A 23,671-nucleotide genomic window follows, 5' to 3' on the forward strand; every position below is an offset into this window, starting at 1 on the left:
CATAGACTCACAGAATGGTTTGGGTTGGAAAGGACCTTAACATCATCCAGTTCCAGCCCCCCTGCCATGGGCAGAGACACCTCACACTAAACCATGGCACCCAAGGCTCTGTCCAACCTGGCCTTGAACACTGCCAGGGATGGAGCATTCACAACTTCCCTGGGCAACCCATTCCAGTGCCTCAGCACCCTCACAGTAAAGAATTTCTTCCTTAGATCCAACCTGAACTTCCCCTGTTTCAGTCTGAACCCATCACCCCTTGTCCTGTCACTGCAGTTCCTGATGAAGAGTCCCTCCCCAGCATCCTTGCAGACCCCTTCAGACACTGGAAGCTGCTACGAGGTTGCCAGGGAGCCTCTCTTCTCCAGGCTGAACAGCCCCAACTTTTCTGAAGCAGGGCTCACTCTATGAAACATGCTCTGCCCTTTTCCTCCCCTAATCCACATCTTAACATCAAACTGAAACAGTTTTTAATTTCAGATGGAAAACAACTTCATTGTTCTCAATAATGAATAATATTTGTGGTGTGGATTGGACAGTGCAATGTTACCTCTGTAGGACCACATCAAAGTTACGTCTGTTTGGGGGATAACAATCATAGAATCATAGACTCATAGAATGGTTTGGGTTGGAAAGGACCTTAAGATCATCCAGTTCCAACCCCCCTGCCATGGGCAGGGACACCTCACACTAAACCATGGCACCCAAGGCTCTGTCCAACCTGGCCTTGAACACTGCCAGGGATGGAGCATTCACAGCTTCCTTGGGCAATGCTCAGTTACAGATTAAACTTACTGAAGTCTTTAGCATTGTCATCACTAAAACCCTGCTGTGAGCATCTTTGGAACAGCCTGGTCACTGAATAGGTTGCTGGAAGTGAAAGGTAACTTTAAACCCATGTAGAGAAAAAGAAAACCATATGGAAGTGATAAATCCAAAGAGCAGCTGGGGACAACAGCCTGTGTTGGAGCAGGAAAGGGTTTGTTCAACAGATTTATTTGATGAAGTAAATGAAAATCACACTGGACAAAAAAATGACTGTTGTTAAACTGATAATCCTACAATGCCGGACTGGTTTGGGTTGGAAGGGACCTTAAAGCTCATCATATACAGCCCCTTGTCCAAAGCCTCTGAATAAATGCCTAGGGAGAAGAGTGAAACATAACAGAAGTGGATCATCTCTTCAAACTTGAATTATTTGGCCACACACAGCCACAAACGTTGGTGAGGATATCACTTCAAACAAAGCTGCTTTTCCCCCAGGTTTGCCGTCATCTTTTCATCCAGCTTTTCCTTAGCATTCTTTATCTCCTTTAAAAATCTCCTATTAAACTGAATTCTTATCTATTCAATTGAACCACTCTAGGGTCTAATAAAGCGCTGAACAACTTGATTAATAGGAGCAATTAAAAAACTTTAGTTCTAATATTCTTTAGCTTGAATTAGAAACCTGATTTCTACCCAGCTTCATATATGTGGTGTTATACTTAGAATCACAGAATGGTTTGGGTTGGAAAGGACCTTGAGATCATCCAGTTCCAACCCCCTGCCATGGGCAGGGACACCTCACACTAAACCATGGCACCCAAGGCTCTGTCCAACCTGGCCTTGAACACTGCCAGGGATGGAGCATTCACAACTTCCCTGGGCAACCCATTCCACTTCAGTCAAAAGGAGCTCCTGCAATGAACCTGAGGCACCCAAAACTCAGGTTATGGCCTTGATTCTTTCAAATGTATTTTCCTCAGGCATCTTTACATCATTTTCAGCTCCTACAACTTTGAGTTATGGGAGATTGAAAAGCCTTGAACATCAGCATTGTAACCTTCCTGAGGGTTTTGAAAGCCCAATCTCAACAGTGTCCAACGCTGGGGAGTCACCACTGCCCTGGGGATATTATTCCAGTGGCTGCTTGTTCTCATTGGGAATGATTCTCCTCTTGTGTCCAGTGGGAATCTCCCCAGCAGTAACTCGTGCCCATCACCCCTCGGCTTTCCCATGGGACTCCTTGTCCAAAGGGAGTCTCCAGCTCTGCAGCCCCCCTTTAACTCCTGGCACATGGATCAGGTCTCCCTGAGCCTTCTCTTCTCCAGCTGAACAGTCCCAGCTCTCTCAGCCTTTCCTCACTGCTGCCCAGCCCTGGGACCATCTTTGTGGCCCTTCTCCAGCGCCTCTCCAGCCCATCCTTTTTGTACAGCAGAACCAAACCTGAGCACAGCATTCCCGGGGTGGCCTGACAAGCAGTGAGCAGAGTGGGATAATGACATCTTCATCTGGTAGGGAATATCTGTTTCCCTCGCATGACAAGGATGTTTATTCTGCTATAAAGCCTTTTTAGCAGAGATGACAACTTGAACAGATGGGAATTTATCTTCTCTATGAAAACCAGCAGGTAGATGCAGAAATCACACTGCAGGATCCCCCTCCTCCTCATGTGACTGAGCTTTGAGCCATCTTTCTAATCACTTGTCTCTCTAGCAATCCGTAAGTGCTAAACAGGAATTTCTTGCTCCTAATGCTCTTCTGTGGCCTAATTCCACATGGATCAGCTGCATTCATTTCCTTTCAGTGAAGCTCACACTGAAGGAACTGTTCACTTTTCTCATACTTGATGCACACCCGTTTACTGCTGACGGAGCTCTGACCTGCCCAAAGAAGCTGAAACCTGAGGCTGTGTGATGCCTTTGGAGCATAAAGGCTTATAAGCATGAGGCCTGAATTCCACTTCAGGACGGAATTCCAAGGCAAGGGAGTTTTCAAAGGACTGTGTCAAAAATAAAGCTCAAACAGCCTTTACCCAAGGCTGACACTGATGACAGCTCCTCACCTCCATCCATCCACCTATGCTGTGACCTCCACCGTCACCAAAGGGACTTACATCGAGGAAGGAAAGCAAAGATTTTGAAGCTGGAAGAATAAAAAGCATCTCAGCCTTTGACAGCCATATGCTATGTGTCCTCAACATGAAAAGGACATGGAGCTGTTGGAACAAGTCCAGAGGAGGCCACGAGGATGAGCAGGGGCTGGAGCAGCTCCTGTATAAAGCCAGGCTGAGAAAGTTGGGGCTGTTGAGCCTGGAGAAGAGAAGCTGCGTGGAGACCTCAGAGCAGCTTCCAGTGTCTGAAGGGGGCTACAAGGATGCTGGGGATGGACTCTTCATCAGGGACTGCAGGGACAGGACAAGGGATAACGGGTTCAAACTGAAACAGGGGAAGTTTAGATTGGATCTAAGGAAGAAATTCTTTACTGTGAGGGTGCTGAGGCACTGGAATGGGTTGCCCAGGGAGGTTGCGAATGCTCCATCCCTGGCGGTGTTCAAGGCCAGGTTGGACAGAGCCTTGGGTGCCATGGTTTAGTGTGAGGTGTTCCTGTTCATGGCAGGGGGGTTGGAACTGGATGATCTTAAGGTCCTTTACAACCCAAACTGTTCTATGGTTCTATGAAAGCCTTCTCAATTTTGGGTTCAAACTGAACCACAGGAGATTTAGGTTGGAGATAAGGAGGAAGCTCTTCCCTGTGAGGGTGCTGAGGCGCTGGCCCAGGGTGCCCAGAGAAGCTGTGGCTGCCCCATCCCTGGCAGTGTTCAAGGCCAGGTTGGACACAGGGGCTTGGAGCAAGCTGCTCCAGTGGAAGGGGTCCCTGCCCGTGACAGGTTTGGGGCTGGAAGAGCTTTAAGGTCCCTTCCAATCCAAACCAGTCTTTGACTCTATGAATCTGGAGCTGCTAAAAACAAGCCCTTGTGATGATCTGTTCGGGATGCGTGTCCATGAGCACTAAACTTGGAATGTCGCATGCTTCTAGTTCAAACCCTTTGACGTTGCTCCACCTGCCTCCCCACCAGCACTCCCCAGGTGCTTCCTGAGCTTGGCTTTTGCCTCCTGGAGCCACGCCGGCTGCTTCTGCCACAGCCAAGTGTTTCGGGAACCGCTCTTATTGTATTAGAGCGCAGCTTTGAAACACGATGGCAAGGTTTCATTTCCTGTTCCAAATGGGCACGTTTATGACATCTGACAGAAAAAGCCTGATCCAAACCCTCAACGGCTTCGACATAAAAATCTTTAAAGAGCCCCGAAGAAATAAATAATGAAATGAAAATGTTATAAAGTTTTCCATTAACTCCTTCAATGAGGTTTCTCAACGAGACCGCCCGGATTCGGGAGTAGCTCCATCCCCTTCTTAACCCTTCCTTGTGCCCTCTTCCTAACAGTGACTTCGGGTTTCTTTTAGCTTTCCATTAATTTTCCTTGTTCTTGTGCTTTGCATCCACCTTCCATCACTGACAGAATCACAGAATGGTTTGGGTTGCAAAGGACCTTAAGATCATCCAGTTCCAACCCCCTGCCATGCACAGGGACACCTCACACTAAACCATGGCACCCAAGGCCTCATCCAACCTGGCCTTGAACACTGCCAGGGATGGGCATTCACAACCTCCCTGGGCAACCCATTCCAGTGCCTCAGCACCCTCACAGTAAAGAATTTCTTCCTTATCTCCAATTTAAACTTCCCCTGTTTCAGTTTGAACCCATCACCCCTTGTCCTGTCACTGCAGTCCCTGATGAAGAGTCCATCCCCAGCATCCTGATGATTTCCTTTTCTCCCTTCCCAAGTCACCCCCAATCACTGCCTCCTATGAACCATCTCATGTAAAAACACCCCTGACTTTCCTATCCAGGAAATACCTTTCCTCAGCATCTGTAAAATCACAGGACATTTCTGCACCATCAAGCCATTCCTGAAGTTATTTCTGTCAAAATGCCAAGAGAAACCTCGCTGACAAGGCAGAAGCATTATCAAGAAATACCTTTGTTATCCATGAAAAATGATCCTTGTTTTAAGATAATTAAGTGGCCCTGGTTTATGTATCAGGCTCTGTCTTTCACTACACAATCCCCATCCATGGAGGAACAAACACTCACTCCCTGGAAATAAACAGCCTTTTCGGACCAAATGCTTTAACAGGGTATTGGTTAACCTACATTTAGTTGTGGTTAACCATGAGGTGAGACAGAGCCGACTGTCATCAGGGAAATGTGACCATCGTTCAGATTTCATCTGTACAACAGAAAGAGTTGTGATCCAGACACAATCTTTTGTCTTGAGTCAGCTTGGAAAGGCTATGTGATAGATGATATCAACTGCTTCCATAGCTAGAGGTGGCACTGCCACTTACTGATCAGGGCATCTCAACTTCCCCTGCTTGTGGCTGCATCAAAAATACCACCAGAAGTGGTTGTTACCCTGCTGGGAAGCTGCTTTTCACTTCCCTGTAAGTGCTTCCTCACAGTCAGCTGGTAAATGCCCTAAGAGCTGGAGCAGCTCTGCTCTGGAGCCAGGCTGAGAGAGCTGGGCTGGGGCAGCCTGGAGAAGAGAAGGCTCCTGAAGGGGAGACCTCAGAGCAGCTCCAGTGCCTAAAGGGGCTGCAGGAAAGCTGGAGAGGGGCTTGGGACAAGGGCCTGTAGGGCCAGGCCAAGGGGAATGGCTTGAACCTGCCAGAGGGGAGACTGAGATGAGCTCTTAGGCAGAAGCTCTTCCCTGTGAGGGTGCTGAGGCGCTGGCCCAGGGTGCCCAGAGAAGCTGTGGCTGCCCCATCCCTGGCAGTGTTCAAGGCCAGGTTGGACACAGGGGCTTGGAGCAAGCTGCTCCAGTGGAAGGGGTCCCTGCCCGTGGCAGGGGTTGGAGCTGGAGGAGCTTTAAGGTCCCTTTAACCCAAACCAAGCTGGGATTCTGTGAATATAAATGGTCAAAACTGCAGTCAGCATACATTCAATAGAGTGTGAAGGAGCTAAAGTTCTCCAAAGCAGATCTTAGGTATCAACTGAAAAGCATAATATAAAAGCATTTAAGAAAAACCCTAAACAAGAGAGCACTATTTTGTATTAATCATTCAACAATTTACATGGGTGGATGATCACACTACAGACAGAGCTCTATGAAAGGATTTAATCTCCCCAGGGCTTCATGTGTATGTATATGGATGCACTCACACTGATGGCCCTGGCAGGGCAAAGAGCCTGGTATCAGCTGCTGCGGAGCCCACAATGAGCATCTTCTGGAACACTCATGTGTTGGGCAAGAGCCTTCCTTCACTCATCCTCCATTCATAGGAATGAACATCAGATAGCAACAGACACTCCTCAACTGCAAAAGAAGGTATCTGGGCCCATCTGATGCTGTAGATAAAGCAATCTCTGGCTGGTTTAATTGTCATTACAGTATATTTGTGGCTTGCAGCTGACAAGAAGGGGAAGTGAAACAATAGTTCTTTCACTTACAGAAGTTCCCCCTGCATTTTAAAAGGGAGCATGACAGGATCTGAAAAGAATAGCTGAATTAAGAAAAGAGATTTACAGAAGTAAATGGAAACCTCCAGTGACTTCAAACTTATTTTCTCTTAATGCTATTTTTTATTTGGGACAGAATCTCTGTTATAACAAAGTAAGTCCCTGGGTGCTTCTAAATCACTCTAAAGAGCAGAAAACAATAACGTGTACGTCAAATGATTTCTTACAGTGATAATGGTGGTTCTGCTTGTTCCGGAGGCTACACAGATACGAAGCCATGCAAACGTTACCCTCTTAATTATATAGTGGACAGTGGCCAACTATTGCTAGGGTAACATTGCTGAGACCACCAAAGATCTTCAGCTACCATATCAAGTTACTTTTCAAGTCAGAGTCACCAGAGGAAAGAACCATTTGCCATACACACCCGATTATTTTCTGGGCATAAATCAAATTATTATTATAAACCACCTAGTCCTTAATCTGGGATCAACTGTACCTTGAGGTGCAACAAAAGGAGCATGAGCAACAGGTTGAAGGAGGTGATCCTGCCCCTCTGCTCTGCTGAGACCCCACTTGGAGCATTGTGTGCAGTTCTGGTGTCCTCAACATCAAAAGGACATGGAGCTGTTGGAACAAGTCCAGAGGAGGCCACGAGGATGAGCAGGGGCTGGAGCAGCTCCTGTATGGAGCCAGGCTGAGAAAGTTGGGGCTGTTGAGCCTGGAGAAGAGAAGCTGCGTGGAGACCTCAGAGCAGCTTCCAGTGTCTGAAGGGGGCTACAAGGATGCTGGGGAGGGACTCTTCATCAGGGACTGTAGTGACAGGACAAGGGGTAACGGGTTCAGACTTGAAACAGGGGTTGCCCCATCCCTGGCAGTGTTCAAGGCCAGGTTGGACACAGGGGCTTGGAGCAAGCTGCTCCAGTGGAAGGGGTCCCTGCCCGTGGCAGGGGTTGGAGCTGGAGGAGCTTTAAGGTCCCTTCCAACCCAAACCACTCTGCAATTCTATGACTCTTACTGCCAGCTTCAGCTGAATCCCATTTGTACAAGTCATGTTTGGAGCCTGTAGTTACATTTGTTTTAAATGATCATTAAAAGTGCTTGGTAAAAGTGATGGATGATGGTGCTGAAAACACAGATGTCATCTCGGCTTCGTAAAAACTCCCAACAATGCTAATATAGAGAAAACAGGGTTCATCACAACATGACTATTCTGGTGCTGTTGGCTCATTCAGTTACTCCACCTAATGGCAGAAAACAACTAGAAACTGTGGACCTGTCATTAGTGGAGTCCCCCAGGAAAAATATTGGGCCCAGCACTGCTCAATGTCTTCTTAAGTGATCTGGGTGATGGGATCAAGTGCTCCCTAATGAAGTTTGCCAATGCTACCAAACTGAGTGGGAAGAGGGCACTTGGGAAGGTGGAGCCACCCTCTAGGATGAGCTGGGCTGGCTGAAGATTGGGCTGGGAAGAACCTGATGGAGCTCAACAAGGACAAGTGTCAGGTCTTGCCCTTGGGAAAACCCAATCCTGGAGCAGCACAGGCTGGGATGTGCCTGACTGGAGCAGCTCTGGGAAAGGGACCTGAAGGAACCAGCTCCATAGGAGTGAACAGTGAGCGGCTGCAGCAAAGAAACCCAACAGGGTGCTGGGGAACATCAACAAGGGCATCACCAGCAGAGATAAAGGTGTCACTGTCCCACTCTGCTCTGCGGTACATGGTGCTGGGCTTCCAGTCTAGGTCATGCTTTGTCTGGAAAGGCTGAACCAGATGATCCATGAGGTTCCTTGAGCCTGGGATTCTCTGATTCCAAGTTAGGGGTTCCCAAGCAGAATCTTCTAACAGAAAATGTTATTTCTCAGAATCACAGAATAATTTAGGTTGAAAGAGAGACATGGTCCAACCTCTACTCAGAGCAGGGCCAAGCAGATCAGGCTAAGTACAGTCAAGTTCTGAATGTCTCCAAGGTAGGGCATTCTTCCCCTCCACAAGCCCCTATTTCTGTCTGAGAACCTTCATGGCACAACTTTTTCCTTTTATTTAAATCAGAATTACCTGGGTTTCAATTAGGTTGCCTCCAGCATTCAAAAAACACCCCCAAGCCGAGCCTGGAAAAGTCTTGTCCATATGAGTCTTATCCTGTGTGGAGCCAGGCTGAGAAAGTTGGGGCTGTTGAGCCTGGAGAAGAGAAGCTGCGTGGAGACCTCAGAGCAGCTTCCAGTGTCTGAAGGGGGCTACAAGGATGCTGGGGAGGGACTCTTCATCAGGGACTGTAGTGACAGGACAAGGGGTAACGGGTTCAAACTGAAACAGGGGAAGTTTAGATTGGATCTAAGGAAGAAATTCTTTACTGTGAGGGTGGTGAGGCACTGGAATGGGTTGCCCAGGGAGGTTGTGAATGCTCCATCCCTGGCGGTGTTCAAGGCCAGGTTGGACAGAGCCTTGGGTGCCATGGTTTAGTGTGAGGTGTCCCTGCCCATGGCAGAGGGGTTGGAACTGGATGATCTCAAGGTCCTTTCCAACCCAAACCATTCTATGATTCTATATGCTCCCCATCAGGCAGTTGTAGATCATTAAGACCGTTACTATCTCCCTTTCTTTCAGTTTTCTCTGTGTCTACTTCTTCATCATGTGCTCCAGGTGCTACACTCACTCTCAGCGTTCCCTTGCAACAGCACAACCACTTCTCACATGAATCCTCATGACGGCCAGCTCATTACTCAGAAGCCAGACAGATGTCTTCCTCTATGAAAACCCTTTCAGACAGTGCTTAAACCCAGCTGAGGACGTGAAAACATCACACATCACCTGTGACTTTACAGCCTGATATCTCAATGCTGTAACATGTCTCAGTATCATCACCCACATGGAAGAAAAGAGCTGTACCAGGGCAATTAGATAACACGGAGTTTCTGTTTAAACCTGTCGTATCAGCAAGAGAACTCTGATCAAGGACAGGAGCCCAGTCACACAGCTGCACTTCCTCATGTCAAGCAAGCTGGAAAGTACAGAAAATACAGAAAAGATAACTGAAACAATATAAAACCCCCCCTTTGTGAAACCACAAAGGCAAAAAAGATAGCAAAGTGCAACAGCTTTTGATGCTGTTCCTCCAACGCAGCCCTCAAACCCCACAGACCACACTAGGTGCGATATGAAATACATGCTTTAAAAGCAGAGAGCTTTAGAAATACTTGTGTTAGTGTTTGCCATCTTACACAGAGTTTTTCAGTGCTCACAAAAATCACATCACTCTCTGTAAAGGTGGGCTTGTTCAGTCTGCAGAAGAGAAGGCTCCTGGAGGGGAGACCTTAGAGCAGCTCCAGTGCCTAAAGGGGCTGCAGGAAAGCTGGAGAGGGGCTTGGGACAAGGGCCTGTGGGGACAGGCCAAGGGGAATGGCTTGAACCTGCCAGAGGGGAGACTGAGATGAGCTCTTAGGCAGAAGCTCTTCCCTGTGAGGGTGCTGAGGCGCTGGCCCAGGGTGCCCAGAGAAGCTGTGGCTGCCCCATCCCTGGCAGTGTTCAAGGCCAGGTTGGACACAGGGGCTTGGAGCAAGCTGCTCCAGTGGAAGGGGTCCCTGCCCGTGGCAGGGGTTGGAGCTGGAGGAGCTTTAAGGTCCCTTTAACCCAAACCAGTCTGGGATTCCATGGTTCTATATATAGGGGAAAAGGCAGTAGGATTAAAATCTTTCCTAAAAGGAGATCTTGAATGGTTTTGCTTCTTATCTACCTGTGTAATGAATAAACTAGGATGGCACTATAGAAAAAAATCTTTAAAAGATGCTGGAAGATTTAATGTTTTCTTTCCAAGCAGCCCTGTTTTGAGTGATGGCTTCACAGTTGCAAACCCAGCAAAGTGAATAATTTTCTTCTGCTCTGCATAAAAATGCTTTAAAAGAAACATCTTCTGAATGAGTGAAAACCCTCAGAAGCTGTATGGCACCAGGAATCCTGCCAATGACAATGTTTAGTTGTTGCCTGTTACGGCAAACTAAATCAGGCCGTAATGTATATTTGTGATTCATTTGTCACGGGACAGCACAATGCGGTATTTCCTAATCAGATACAAGGAACAAAATCAATGCTGGCTTCCCTTGAACATGAAGGAACCCAAGGTGTCTCCAGCCCAATGCTTTCCCAACAGCAGCTTTACAAATAGCAGCATTTAAGCTGAGGAGTAGGGAGTTTTTGAAGGTGGGGGGGTGGGATAGTTTGGTTTTCCACTCTGAAGGTGACTATATCAAACAAGCAACCTTCTGAAGTATTATTTAGAGAAAGGGTTTATCTGCAGGTTACTGAATAACTGAAAACCAGCCTGAAAATGATTTAAAATGTAGACATATGCCACATACAAGATCAGTTTCCCTGATCTAAACGTAGAGCTAATGCACCTGATTTCAAACAAACAACTGAAAATGAAACTGGACCTCCAGCTTCATTTTGCTGTGGAGATCGTGGTTATAGAAACCTCACCTTGTCTACAGAGTGGAGCTAACCACCAGTTCCCAGAACTCATCCTGGAAGAGCAGACACCAAATAACTAAGTCTTATGATGTCTGAGATGCTGCTGATTCCACTCAGCGATCCCAACCTGCTCTGTACACAAGTCAAGGAATCATAGAATCACAGAATGGCTTGGGTTGGAAAGGACCTTAAGATCATCCAGTTCCAACCCCCTGCCATGCACAGGGACACCTCACACTAAACCATGGCACCCAAGGCCTCATCCAACCTGGCCTTGAACACTGCCAGGGATGGAGCATTCACAACCTCCCTGGGCAACCCATTCCAGTGCCTCAGCACCCTCTCAGTAAAGAATTTCTTCCTTATCTCCAATCTAAACTTCCCCTGTTTCAGTTTGAACCCATCACCCCTTGTCCTGTCACTCCAGTCCCTGATGAAGAGTCCCTCCCCAGCATCCTTGTAGGCCCCTTCAGACACTGGAAGCTGCTCTGAGGTCTCCACGCAGCTTCTCTTCTCCAGGCTCAACAGCCCCAACTTTCTCAGCCTGGCTTCATACAGGAGCTGCTCCAGCCCCTGAGCATCCTCGTGGCCTCCTCTGCAGGAGGGTGCCCAGAGAAGCTGTGGCTGCCCCATCCCTGGCAGTGTTCAAGGCCAGGTTGGACACAGGGGCTTGGAGCAAGCTGCTCCAGTGGAAGGGGTCCCTGCCCGTGGCAGGGGTTGGAGCTGGAGGAGCTTTAAGGTCCCTTCAACACAAACCACTCTGTGACTGTGATTCTTCACCACCTTCAAGTCATCACCCCTCTCTTCAGTTCCCTCTCCATGCTGTTTATGTTAAATCATTATGGTAAATAACATAATCACTCTCTCAGTGCTTTAAGAAGCGTGGTTCCCACATACATTTCAGGAGGAGGAGATAGGTAAGAGAGAAACCAGGACCTTGCCAGCAATTCTTCTTCCCTGATAAACCCCAAGTATTTACTTTAATCCCACATCTTCTGTATCTCTTCATCAGTAATTAACCTACCATAAAACCCTTACCACCCCACCTGCAATGTCCTTTTACCTAAGCAGAGGCTGAGTGGGAAGTTTGTTGAGGCCTCCTAGCAAACCCAAGACATTAAAGCAGATGAATCACCCTTATTCCCCCATTTTGAAGGACATTTTCCCTCTTAGAAAGAAAATCATGTTGATCATTCCCACTACATCATACCTGTCTATGTGTGAATTGCCTCCATTCATCACTGCACTTGTTTTATCAGCCTCATAGGGACATAGGGTTTCTTTCATCTCTAATACCCAGGGCCCCTCCTGAAGCCCTTTTCAAAGGCTGGGCCACACTGAGGTGGGTTTTAGCACCAGATTACACACTGCTGTTCATATTCAAGCAGTTTACATTTGAATTTACATTAAAGCTCTTGGCTGAATGCAGCTGGAGCCCCATTCCACAGGACATGATACTAGAAACATCTAAGAGATGTAGAAAAAGACCCCTGAACGTGGTCCTTCTAAAGCAATATGGCTCAACGAAAGCACTTGCACCATTGCTTTTCAGTAAACCACAATTATTTATACAGAAGATCAGGTTGGTTTCCTTAGGAAATAAAGAAAGGTTCAGTTTGAATAAAGCTTCAAAAGAAGTCCTACAAAAGAAAGGGCTGGATAAGAGGGAAAGCAGTAACTGGGTAAAGAAACCACAGATCAGCACTGACTTCAGGAACTGGACCCTGTACACACAGAACATGGACAACAGCACGTACACAGATGAATGGCTTGAATGAATGGCATGACTTTTTCCACTGGTTTTCCATGATTGCATTTCTCAGTCTTTCAGAAACAATTAAACCATTTTTAGTTTGATGTTTTATAGCAGCTTATTAAAACCCCACGTTCCTGCAGTATCTGCAGGTTTCTAATGTCACGCTACAGAAGGCTCACATCATCCAAAAGACATAAGTGTTCATGGAAACTCAAAGAGATGAAGATCCCACCTAGTTTACTACACACTTGGTTTATCGTATCCTGGGCTGCATCAAGAGGAGCGTGACCAGCAGGTCGAAGGAGGTGATCCTGCCCCTCTGCTCTGCTCTCGGGAGACCTCACTTGGAGCATTGTGTGCAGTTCTGGTGTCCTCAACATAAAAAGGACATGGAGCTGTTGGAACAAGTCCAGAGGAGGCCACGAGGATGAGCAGGGGCTGGAGCAGCTCCTGTATGGAGCCAGGCTGAGAAAGTTGGGGCTGTTGGGCCTGGAGAAGAGAAGCTGCGTGGAGACCTCAGAGCAGCTTCCAGTGTCTGAAGGGGGCTACAAGGATGCTGGGGATGGACTCTTCATCAGGGACTGCAGTGACAGGACAAGGGGTAACGGGTTCAAACTGAAACAGGGGAAGTTTAGATTGGATCTAAGGAAGAAATTCTTTACTGTGAGGGTGGTGAGGCACTGGAATGGGTTGCCCAGGGAGGTTGTGAATGCTCCATCCCTGGCAGTGTTCAAGGCCAGGTTGGACAGAGCCTTGGGTGCCATGGTTTAGTGTGAGGTGTCCCTGTGCATGGCAGGGGGTTGGAACTGGATGATCTTAAGGTCCTTTCCAACCCAAACCATTCTGTGATTCTATAGTACACACAAAATGTAGCCAGACATAGAGGAAACAGGAATCCCTATGAAGGGATTGCCTTGCTATCTTGGAATGCCCTGAGATGAGAGCAACCCATAACCCACCCGAGCCTGGCAGGACTTTACCTAGGCTATCTCCTCAGCTTTTTATTATGTCAAACGTCCTTTGTGCTTGTTTTGTTGTGAAAATATTAAATTCACTTCTGGCATTACATCCACATAAGAGCACTAAGGGATGACAACAAACCATGCATCTAAGTCTGGAATTACTTTATGTAGGCATCAATGAGTAACTTTACCTTGTCTATGATAAAGAAATACTTTATAACCATTTTCATGCACTAAACATTTAGTCAGCACAAATATTCATGGTTTACTAAGAGAAAAGCACAACCACATATACACACAGAGCAAAGACAGGATGATGCCTCAAGAACTACCAGCCCTGCATTGCCCCTGTGATACCCAGATCTGGTTAAGCCTTCTAAGTCACGTATAAGGCTTATATATGAATTTGTAACACAGGCTAGGATTTACTCTAGGTGGCATTGCTTAAATTAGTCAAGATATAATGGAATTACACATAAAAATCCCTTGGAAGCTCTTTTTTGGTGCTCTCGTTTTCTCCTTCGGTTACTTGCTTTTCCTATCACCATTTTTTCCCCCAGGATGCAGAAAGGTGCTGATAATACAGGGATTTGTTAAAATACACTGATAGTTACTCAATAAAGCCATTTGAAATGCAAATTACAGGCTTTGAAGGTGCTGTGCCTGATTGCATCACCTGGAAATAGTGTGCAGAGCTCAACCTGAAATCAACTTTGCAAATGGCAATGTATGAAAGTGCAACTACAGAGAGGGTGAACTGGCTTTAAAGAGCTGATTTTGTAGATTTTACAGGTTTCCTGTAGCTATCTCGTTTTAAGATATGTACATTTAAGTAATTTTAGGATGATATTAAAAAAAGAAAGGGTAAGCAATCATATTTGAGCTTTTTAAGTACGTAATTTCCTATGAGTTCAAGTATCTTGGCTTGACTTTGTGACACCATGAATGTTGATTTGCTATTCTCTGCAATTCATGGTTTGAAACCAAGATATAATGGTTATATTTTCATTAACCATGCCATAAAGAAATGTTCTGATCAGATATGTGGACATATAAAAGGGTTATGGGATATGTTATTGAGGAACTAAACCGTTTCCAGCTTACTTGAGGTCAACTACAACAGGCAAATATAGGTCTTAGTTATACAAACCTGATTCTTTTATTCAAGTGAGTTTTCAGGAATTCAATATAAAGCTGAGTGCTTAGTTTTGGGTTTGATAACAGGTACCAAATACCCTGCACACTACTTCAGGATCCATCTCCTGCACTGCATTCATCTATTCCAGCATATCGGAAAACTCAACAAAACAACCCAGGAGCAGACTTCCATTCCCATTTTCACCCTTCCCAACTCCCGTATATAAAAATTAGCTTCCTTACCTTCATAATGTTTACTAGGTCTGTCTGATAATAGCGATCTTGGTGTGCATTAGCAGCTGCTAAAGTGAGAAGATAATCATTCCTTGCATGGATTGCCTTGGAATTACACTCGGATCGCCGTGCTTTTAACTACAACAAGAAATAGAAGTGAAAAGATAGGTATTAGTGAGAAGTTAAATGAGCAAATGTGTATGAACAGTAAATTAACAGGCATATGTATGTATTAATATAGTCAAAGCTTTAACTGATTAATAGTTTAACAGCTTTGTTAATGGTTATGGGATTTCTAATGCATTTTGCCCTCATGCAGTTGTAATTTCACGTGATCTTTAAAGAACAGTTACAACTCCCACTAGAAAGAGTGTCCTTATGGACACAGGTAATTCTGAGCTCTGACTTCTTAAAGAGTCTTCTCTCATCACTTTCTTTAAAGATATACCTTCCAAAGAGTCAGTCATCTAAGATGCAAGACAACTTTGGTCCCACGCCTCGTGAAATTAGCAGCAAAACCACTGTTTCTTCTACTCACCTTTACACTTGCCTTCTGCAAGCTTATTCTTGACTGAAAAAGACTAAGTTTGGACCTGAAACAGAAATGAAGAGGGGATATTACTGACTGATATCATTTCTGCAAATGCACAGGAAAAACAACCACTGCACCTCACTTAAAATATTAATTTAAATGACTTTTTAAGCCTTCATTTTTATTTGTATAGCTTAAAGTGGAGCTTAAGGATCAAAGAAAATATTACAAAGTACATTGAACTACACCAACAGAAGGCATTCTGCCCCTCAACTCTGCCCTGGTGAGACCCTGCTTGCAGCACTGTGTGCTGCTCTGGTGTCCTCAATGTCAGAAGGACATGGAGCTGTTGGAGCAAGTCCAGAGGAGGCCACGAGGATGAGCAGGGGCTGGAGCAGCTCCTGTATGGAGCCAGGCTGAGAACATTGGGGCTGTTGAGCCTGGAGAAGAGAAGCTGCGTGGAGACCTCAGAGCAGCTTCCAGTGTCTGAAGGGGGCTACAAGGATGCTGGGGAGGGACTCTTCATCAGGGACTGCAGTGATAGGACAAGGGGTAACGGGTTCAAACTGAAACAGGGGAGACTGAGATGAGCTCTTAGGCAGAAGCTCTTCCCTGTGAGGGTGCTGAGGCGCTGGCCCAGGGTGCCCAGAGAAGCTGTGGCTGCCCCATCCCTGGCAGTGTTCAAGGCCAGGTTGGACACTGGGGCTTGGAGCAAGCTGCTCCAGTGGAAGGGGTCCCTGCCCATGGCAGGGGTTGGAGCTGGAGGAGCTTTAAGGTCCCTTCCAACCCAAATCAGTCTGAGATTCTATGATTCTATGTTCCAGTATTTAAGGGGTGGCTACAGAGAAGATGGAGACTCCCTTTTTACAAGGAGTTCCATGGAAAAGACGAGGAGTGATGGGCACAAGTTACTGCCGGGGATGCAAGAGTAAAATTTTTCCACTGAGAACAAGCAGCCATTGGAATAATCGCCCCAGGGCAGTGGTGACTCCCCAGCATTGGACACTATTAAGATTGGGCTGCACAGGGTGCTGGACCATCCAGTCTGGGTCATGCTTTGCCTGGAAAGGTTGTACCAGATGATACTTGAGGTCCTTCCAACCTGGGTTTCCATGATTCTATGAAATGGTTCCAGAAATACATATAAGCAGAAAGCAAACAACCTGGCCCAAGCTCATTGAAAGCAATTATCTTCTAAAACTAATACAAGTCCCAATCTGCTTCATCTGCATGCCATTATTTATACATATGCTATTAGAACAACATACTTGGCCTCAATATCCGCCTTCTCCCGCACCGCTTGAGCCATCTGCTCCGTCTCAAAGTATTTCTTCTTGCCTTTAGCTAAATCTTTTACCGTCTCCTGTAACTCGGCCTGGATCCTCGTCAACTGGTCCACACACTGGAAAAAAGCAGGCAGGAAACACAGCATTAACGGGGTTTTGCATCCAAATCATGCTATCATCATGGCTTTACTGCTCTTGCTTACATTTTACATGGGACAACGTGGTCTCCGAGTCACTCCTGGTCAATTATTCATGTCACTTTTAAAGCTGATCAGTGCATAAACCCATGTTTCTTTCTTTCTTTCTTTGTGCTGCTTCTTAACTACAGAAATTCAATGATAACTCACAAATGAAATATTAAACTTGTGAAAGCTCTGGATGAGGCAATGACTTGAAATAAGTGGAATGTAATTGGGGAAAATCCGATGGCAAGCTACTGAAGGTGATAAAGAAAACAGTTTATCCTTCCGTCTCTGCCATCTAAAGTGTAAGACAAAAAGCTGCCACATAAAACACACCAGAGCAGCAAGAATAATCTAAAAATGTTACTTTAAGAGCCTATTTTCCTCTATTTTGAGGAGATTCCAACAAATAGGGATGTATCAGAAATCAGTGTCATTCACTTAAAGGCTTAAAATGCAGAACGGGCGAGTGAAGGAGGGAAAGTAACTCCAACCTTTTTCCATCCAACCCAAGCAATGTCACAAGACACATTTTAATGTCAAAATAGAATAATCAAAGGAATAGCAGAAAAAATACCATCCTGGTTCTGAATGTGAACTTTCAGTGCAGTAGCTGGTACAGGGCTGTGGTTTAGATTTGGAACCAGAACTGCGGGAATAACCCAGGGATGCTTTAGCGATTGCTGAGCTGATTCCCATCAGCTTCAAAGTATGTATGTGGGAAGGGATCCGTGGTAAGCAGAAAGGACCTTGTTCACAAACCAAATGTGAATTATCAATATCTTGAACTATATTACCTTTAAAAGAGATTTGTAAAGATTTTCTTGTACCCAAATGAGCTTAAGTACATGTAAGAGTGATAGTTCAATGCATTTATGTTTAATTATAGATGTTACAGACTGGATGTAGTCAATGAAGGCTCCAGGCAAAGCTCAGAGGCAGAGCCTCAAGGAAGCTGAAGGAAAGCAATTTGTCTTTCAAGTTGCCTTTTTGTCCTTCGAAGACCAGACCAAAGCTCTCACCTCTTTTCACACCATTATCACATACCCAGCTGTGTGGATCTGGAGGTTCTGGGGGACACCACCTCCATAGCAATCAACAGTGAGCAGCTGGGGCAGAGAAACCCAACAGGGTGCTGGGGAACATCAACAAGGGCATCACCAGCAGACAGAAAGATGTCGCTGTCCCACTCTGCTCGGTGCTGGTAAGGCCACCCCGGGAATATGGGTTCAGTTTGGGTCCTGCTGCACAAAAGAGATGTGGCTGGGCTGGAGAGGGGCCAGAGAAGGGGCCACAAGGATGATCCAAGGGCTGGGCAGCAGTGAGGAAAGGCTGAGAGAGCTGGGACTGTTCAGCTGGAGAAGAGAAGACTCAGGGAGACCTGATCCATGTGCCAGGAGTTAAAGGGGGCCTGCAGAGAAGATGGAGACTCCCTTTGGACAAGGAGTCCCATGGGAAAGCTGAGGGGTGATGGGCACAAGTTACTGCTGGGGAGATTCCCACTGGACACAAGAGGAGAATCATTCCCAATGAGAACAACCAGACACCGGAATAGTCTCCCCAGGGAAGTGGTGACTCCCCAGCGTTGGACACTGTTAAGACTGGGCTGCACAGGGTGCCGGGCATCCAGTCTGGGTCATGCTTTGCCTGGAAAGGTTGGACCAGATGATCCTTGAGGTCTCTTCAACCTGGGATTCTGTGACTGTATTATTCTTCCAATCAAGGTGCTTCACATTGTTCTCTTATTGAACACCCCCTCTGAACACCTCAGGTTTTTCATGACAGTAATTATTAATACATGCACCCTCTTTTACAAGCATTTTGAGAAGAATAAGGTGATGTAATCCAACATCATCACATTGATTTCACAGCATTCAACAATTGTTAATAATAATAATATCCAGCCCCTAAAAAGAGCAACTTTTTGTTCGAGGCAATAGAAATCCCTCCTCTTCTCACCACACAATTCTGCTCTCGCTCAAAATGTCACATTCCTTTCTGGCTATAAAGTCCATAAAAATTCATGTAGGTTCACACTAAACCCAGTGTTTGATGTGTGCAGACCAATAAAGCAACAGGCTCCATGAGGTAAGTCCGTGGTGGGTGGTTTGGGGAATGGTGTGGGGGGCTTCTGATGGACCTCCAAGTGTAGGATAGAGAAATGAAAGGTAGAAAGATCTGTGTATGTTGGAGAGCTGACAGAGACCTAAAATCACTGCAAAAGGGGGGGGGTTTGCTGCACCAGTTGGTATTTTGATCCCTGAAGTCTCCTGCTGGCATCAAGAAATTAAAGTATCAAATAACCCCAGTTGTTAACATGATCGTTCTAAAAGCATAAAAGCATCTTGGCTGTTGCATCTCTGAAGATGGTGTTAGGAGACTGGATGGTGTTCAGGGGTTTGGGCTTGTGCAGACACTGTAAAAAGCTGTTTCAGAGGTGACAGAGATGGTTTCTTGTTGCATTCCCTCCACAGAGTGGTTTTAGTCTCTTTGCCTTCAGTCTTCTGATAGAGATCCATGCAAACTGTCTTCAGTGGTGGCCACATCATCTTTATAGAGATACCTGATGAACAGAACATCTTCCAAGGCCAACATCTGAAATCACACATCACTTATGGGATAAGCTGACAAGGTCTCTAGGGAAAGATAATGGCAGGGGATGGGCTGCTGCCTTCCAAACAGCCTTTTGTCTGTATCCTGGGAGGGCAGGGATCAGTTTTCTTACAAGGTCAGATGTGGTCCACAGGAGACACATTTAGACCCTGCTCCCTGTGATTCATCCATGCTTTTCAGCCAGTTATGATGAGGTTTTCTGAACTGGTTCCAGTTCAGTATTAAAAGGGGTGATAAAATGAAGTTTCTCCATCCTACCAAGTGGAGGATGGAAAGGTTTACAGCAACATCTGGAAAATGAAGATGGGATCTCATCGAAAGCAACTCAATACCTGCTGCAACCTTGGAAGGAGATGCTGCTTTTAATAGGAACTTGATTTCAGAAGGGCATTCCAGTGCAATGTGACAAGTATTGTACTGACTCAGCAAGTCAGCACTGATAAGCTTTTGTCTGGATGGAGGTCAGCATAATGTATTATTTATTCCCTTGGAAATCCAAAGGAAAGGGTGAGGAAAGGCCAAATTTAGACAGCAATGTATAAAAACCTACATTTCTTGTGGAGGAAAATGAATACCACCAAGTGGATGGTTATTCCATGTTGTAGGAAAACTGTATCACTGTTGGAATACTTTGGACCACAGGTACTGTCCTGATAACTGTAATAACTTGTTCTGCTAATTTAAAAGTGTAGGAAAACCAGGAATTTCTATCATTTATATGAACTTAAAGAAGGGGTCCCCAAGAAGTGGATCATCCAGTCCAGCCATTAACCCAGCACTGCCAAGGCCACCACTGCCCCATGGCACTGAGGCCTCGTCTCCACAGGGTGTGAACCCTTGCAGGGACGGTGCCTGCAGCCCTGCCCTGGGCAGCCTGTTCCAATGCCTGAGCACCCTTTGGGGCAGGAATTGTTCCTCAGCTCCATCTAAACCTGCCCTGGTGCAGCTTGAGGCCGGTTCCTCTTGTCCCATCCCTTGTTCCTTGGGAGCAGAGCCCAGCCCCTCCTGGCTCCATCCTCCTCTCAGGCACTTGTAGGGAGCCATCAGGTCCCCCCTGAGCCTTCTCTTCTCCAGACTGAACCTCCCAGGTCCCTCAGCCCTTCCCCATCACACTTGGGCTCTCTATGACACCCTCAGCTTCTAATGTGCACTTTGGAAAGCTTTGGCCTGTTTCCTGATGCACTGGACATGTCATGCAATTCCATGTATATATTTAGCTAAAGAATTTCTTAGGAAAGCAGCTTCCAAGTTCACTTCTTTCCTAAGAACCCTTAGTCACCATCTCCTAAAAAGCATGGGATGAAACTCTGCTGCTCTGCACTTCGGCTCTATTGCAATTTTCTTTATAGACAAAGGAAGTCACGGAAAAGTGAGGTTCCCTACTGCAGAACAGATTTGGTGTAAAAGGGGAAACAAGTCGTATGACCATGTTGTGCATGATGAAAGCTCATATAGCAAAGACTTGGTAGTCGACTGATACCTGAAAGAGGGCCTGCCCCCGTTAGAAGACCCACAATACCTCTAGTTCTATGACTGTATGATTACACCAGTCATTCCTTCAGGTTTAAGCTACACCTTTCCTTAAAATCAGAACCCATTCTAACAAAACCCACTTGGAATTGTCACTACAAACCCCACTGCCACAGCAGGATGTTAGATTGGCAGAGATAGCTCTGACCCAGGGTGTATCTCATTTGAGAAGACTCATTTCCAAGCAGTTTTCATCTCTGCTCTGAACTGTGAGCCCTCTTTGGCCAACTGGCTGTTTCCTTCTGTAACAACATGCACAGGAAGAGACTGAAAGTACAGATTATAGAAGTGCCATAGGAAAAGATTCCCAATCACCAAGTAGCAATGCTGGGAGGTGAAAAGAGTTATTAAAGCACAAGTACCTTCTTCAACTGCTGCTCCTTAAAGCACCGCACGGTCCGGGCTGGCTCTGAAATCAGGTTCTTATAGTTCTCACAGATATTGAGGCGGGATTGAGCCACTTGCATCGTGCCTTCTAAAAGTGACTTCCATACAGAGTACATGCTCCTGAAACAAGGAAACACAGAACGGCTGTAGGAAGGAGAACAGAGGAGAAGAAAGGAGAGGAAGGAGAAAAGGGGAGGGAAGGACAGGGCTGGGGAAGGTTACACTGAGCATAGGGTGAGGGTGCTGAGGCGCTGGCTCAGGGTGCCCAGAGAAGCTGTGGCTGCCCCATCCCTGGCAGTGTTCAAGGCCAGGTTGGACACAGGGGCTTGGAGCAAGCTGCTCCAGTGGAAGGGGTCCCTGCCCGTGGCAGGGGTTGGAGCTGGAGGAGCTTTAAGGTCCCTTCCAACCAAAACCATTCCATGATTCTATGATTTTTGTTCGAAGCTGTTGCTGCAATGGAAGAGACCCTACACAACCAGCAGGCAAAGCCAGACTGCATGTTAACAATCTTCTATAAGATCATGGAATTTGTGATTTGGGCATCTTGCCATCAAGCAAACAGTCACAGCCTGCTCATCCATTTTATCTCGGCTACCTGCAGTTCCTTCAGCATGTGTAACAGGCCAAAGATAACACCCACAGGTGTGTAGCGAGCTTTGCACGGCCCCAGTATCTCACCACTAAAGCTCAGAAGTGCCCAAGAAGAAGGTGGAGCAGGGTGAGAGGGGGAAGAAGGTGACAAGACCTCCCCATGGCTCACAGAAAGGAAAGGTTGGTGGAGCTCACAGAACCCAAGCACCGGTGATGAGGAGCACGGGGGTGGCAGGCACTTGAAGAAGACCTCTGGGCATTATGGGTGTATCTGATGGCATGAAAGGCTTGTGAGTGGGGAGCAACATGCAGGTAGGAGGGGTCTGTGTGGTATGGGAGCATTTTCTATACACTTCAGGCTGATAACACAGTTTGCTTCTTACACACGCAAGTGGTGTGAAGGTACTGACAGTCCAAAGCACAAATTCCATCAACAATTTCTTCCTGTTTGCAATAAAACTTGTCAGAATAATACAAAGACCAGATTAAAATCAAGTATCTTAAAAGATTTAAGAGGTCCAATTCAAAGGGGAGAGGCTTTCAGCAACTGAGTCACTTCTGCTTTCAGGCTCTGATCCACCTTTCATGTTAATGGAACTAAGTTTTGTAAACAACTGGTTCTCGCTCTGCCTCCTCCCTGCTTCAGATGGGATCTGCATGAGGCACGGTCTCCTAAAGAGAAATGTCTTGCTGGCTTTTCCAATGAAGAGATCCCCACACTCATCACTCTAACCTGAAAGCTATTTGCTAGAATACAGAGAACCACAGAATCAAACCGGTTGAAAAAGACCTTTAAGATCATCAACTCCAAGTGTTCCCCAGCACTGCCAAGGCCACCACTAACCCACGGCACTAAGCCACCACTATCTTCAGTTTTAAGCATTAATACCCAACAGGGCCACTAATACAGTTGCCCTGTGGTGCCACTGTGTTATTCCAATCTTCCTGAATTATTTCCAGACTGGTTTGGGTTGGAAGGAACCTTAAAGCTCCTCCAGTTCCAACCCCCTGCCACAGGCAGGGACACCTTCCACTAGAGCAGCTTGCTCTAAGCCCTGCTTGTATTCAAGTAATAAGCACGCATTTACGCCTAATCTCAGTACTTCAGAGGAAAACAGCTTCATTATTACCTGGCAATGCTCTACCACAAAGAAAAGAAATGACTTTAACTACAGCAGAGCAGTGTTAAATGGGTAAGTAAAATAATTACACAAGCGGAAAGTATAAAGAGAGTAACTTCAAGATGTCCAGCTGTGAAATTACCTATAATCACTTCTATCATCAGCTTTTATGCCAAGCCAGTCCTTCTTCAAGTATTGGCTGGCCAGCTTCTGAATGCTCTGTTAAAAGAAGGAAAAACACGTTAAAAGAGGTACATTTTTGCTCCTGAATCAGACATTTTGCTCTTGCATCTTTTTATGACCGATAACATGACACATAAAGAAGTGATCAATCTCTATTAGTAGCAAACTATACAGTGCAAGATTGTTATTTCCTCCCCCTTTTTATGGTTTTGTTTGACTTTAGTTTCTCTTGAGGAGAATTAAGGAGTTGCAGGTTAATAGCTGAAACCAGAAGGACTCCGAGATCCACACACAGAATCAGAGAACAGGCACACCTCAGCTCTGGAACTAGCTCTGCATGCATCTAATCCCATAATACAGAAGATACTTCAGCACTGTGGGGCAGGAATATTGCAAGTAAAAGTCTC

At 46.1% G+C, this 23,671-nt stretch overlaps 1 protein-coding gene across 1 annotated transcript in view; it reads right to left on the reverse strand.

Annotated features, from left to right (window-relative positions):
• Positions 1-23,671, reverse strand: part of FCHSD2 (FCH and double SH3 domains 2) — a gene marked incomplete at both ends in the record, with an annotated part of 151,388 nt that overhangs the window by 51,738 nt on the left and 75,979 nt on the right. The window contains 5 exons of the mRNA XM_080613456.1: positions 14,849-14,977; positions 15,378-15,432; positions 16,640-16,773; positions 21,345-21,489; positions 23,224-23,300. Of these exons, the coding sequence (XP_080469582.1) occupies positions 14,849-14,977; positions 15,378-15,432; positions 16,640-16,773; positions 21,345-21,489; positions 23,224-23,300 (540 nt within the window). The remainder of the gene's footprint in view (positions 1-14,848; positions 14,978-15,377; positions 15,433-16,639; positions 16,774-21,344; positions 21,490-23,223; positions 23,301-23,671) is intronic.

Source organism: Psittacula echo (genome assembly GCF_963264785.1).
Source record: "Psittacula echo genome assembly, chromosome: 3".
NCBI classification, from domain to species: domain Eukaryota; kingdom Metazoa; phylum Chordata; class Aves; order Psittaciformes; family Psittacidae; genus Psittacula; species Psittacula echo.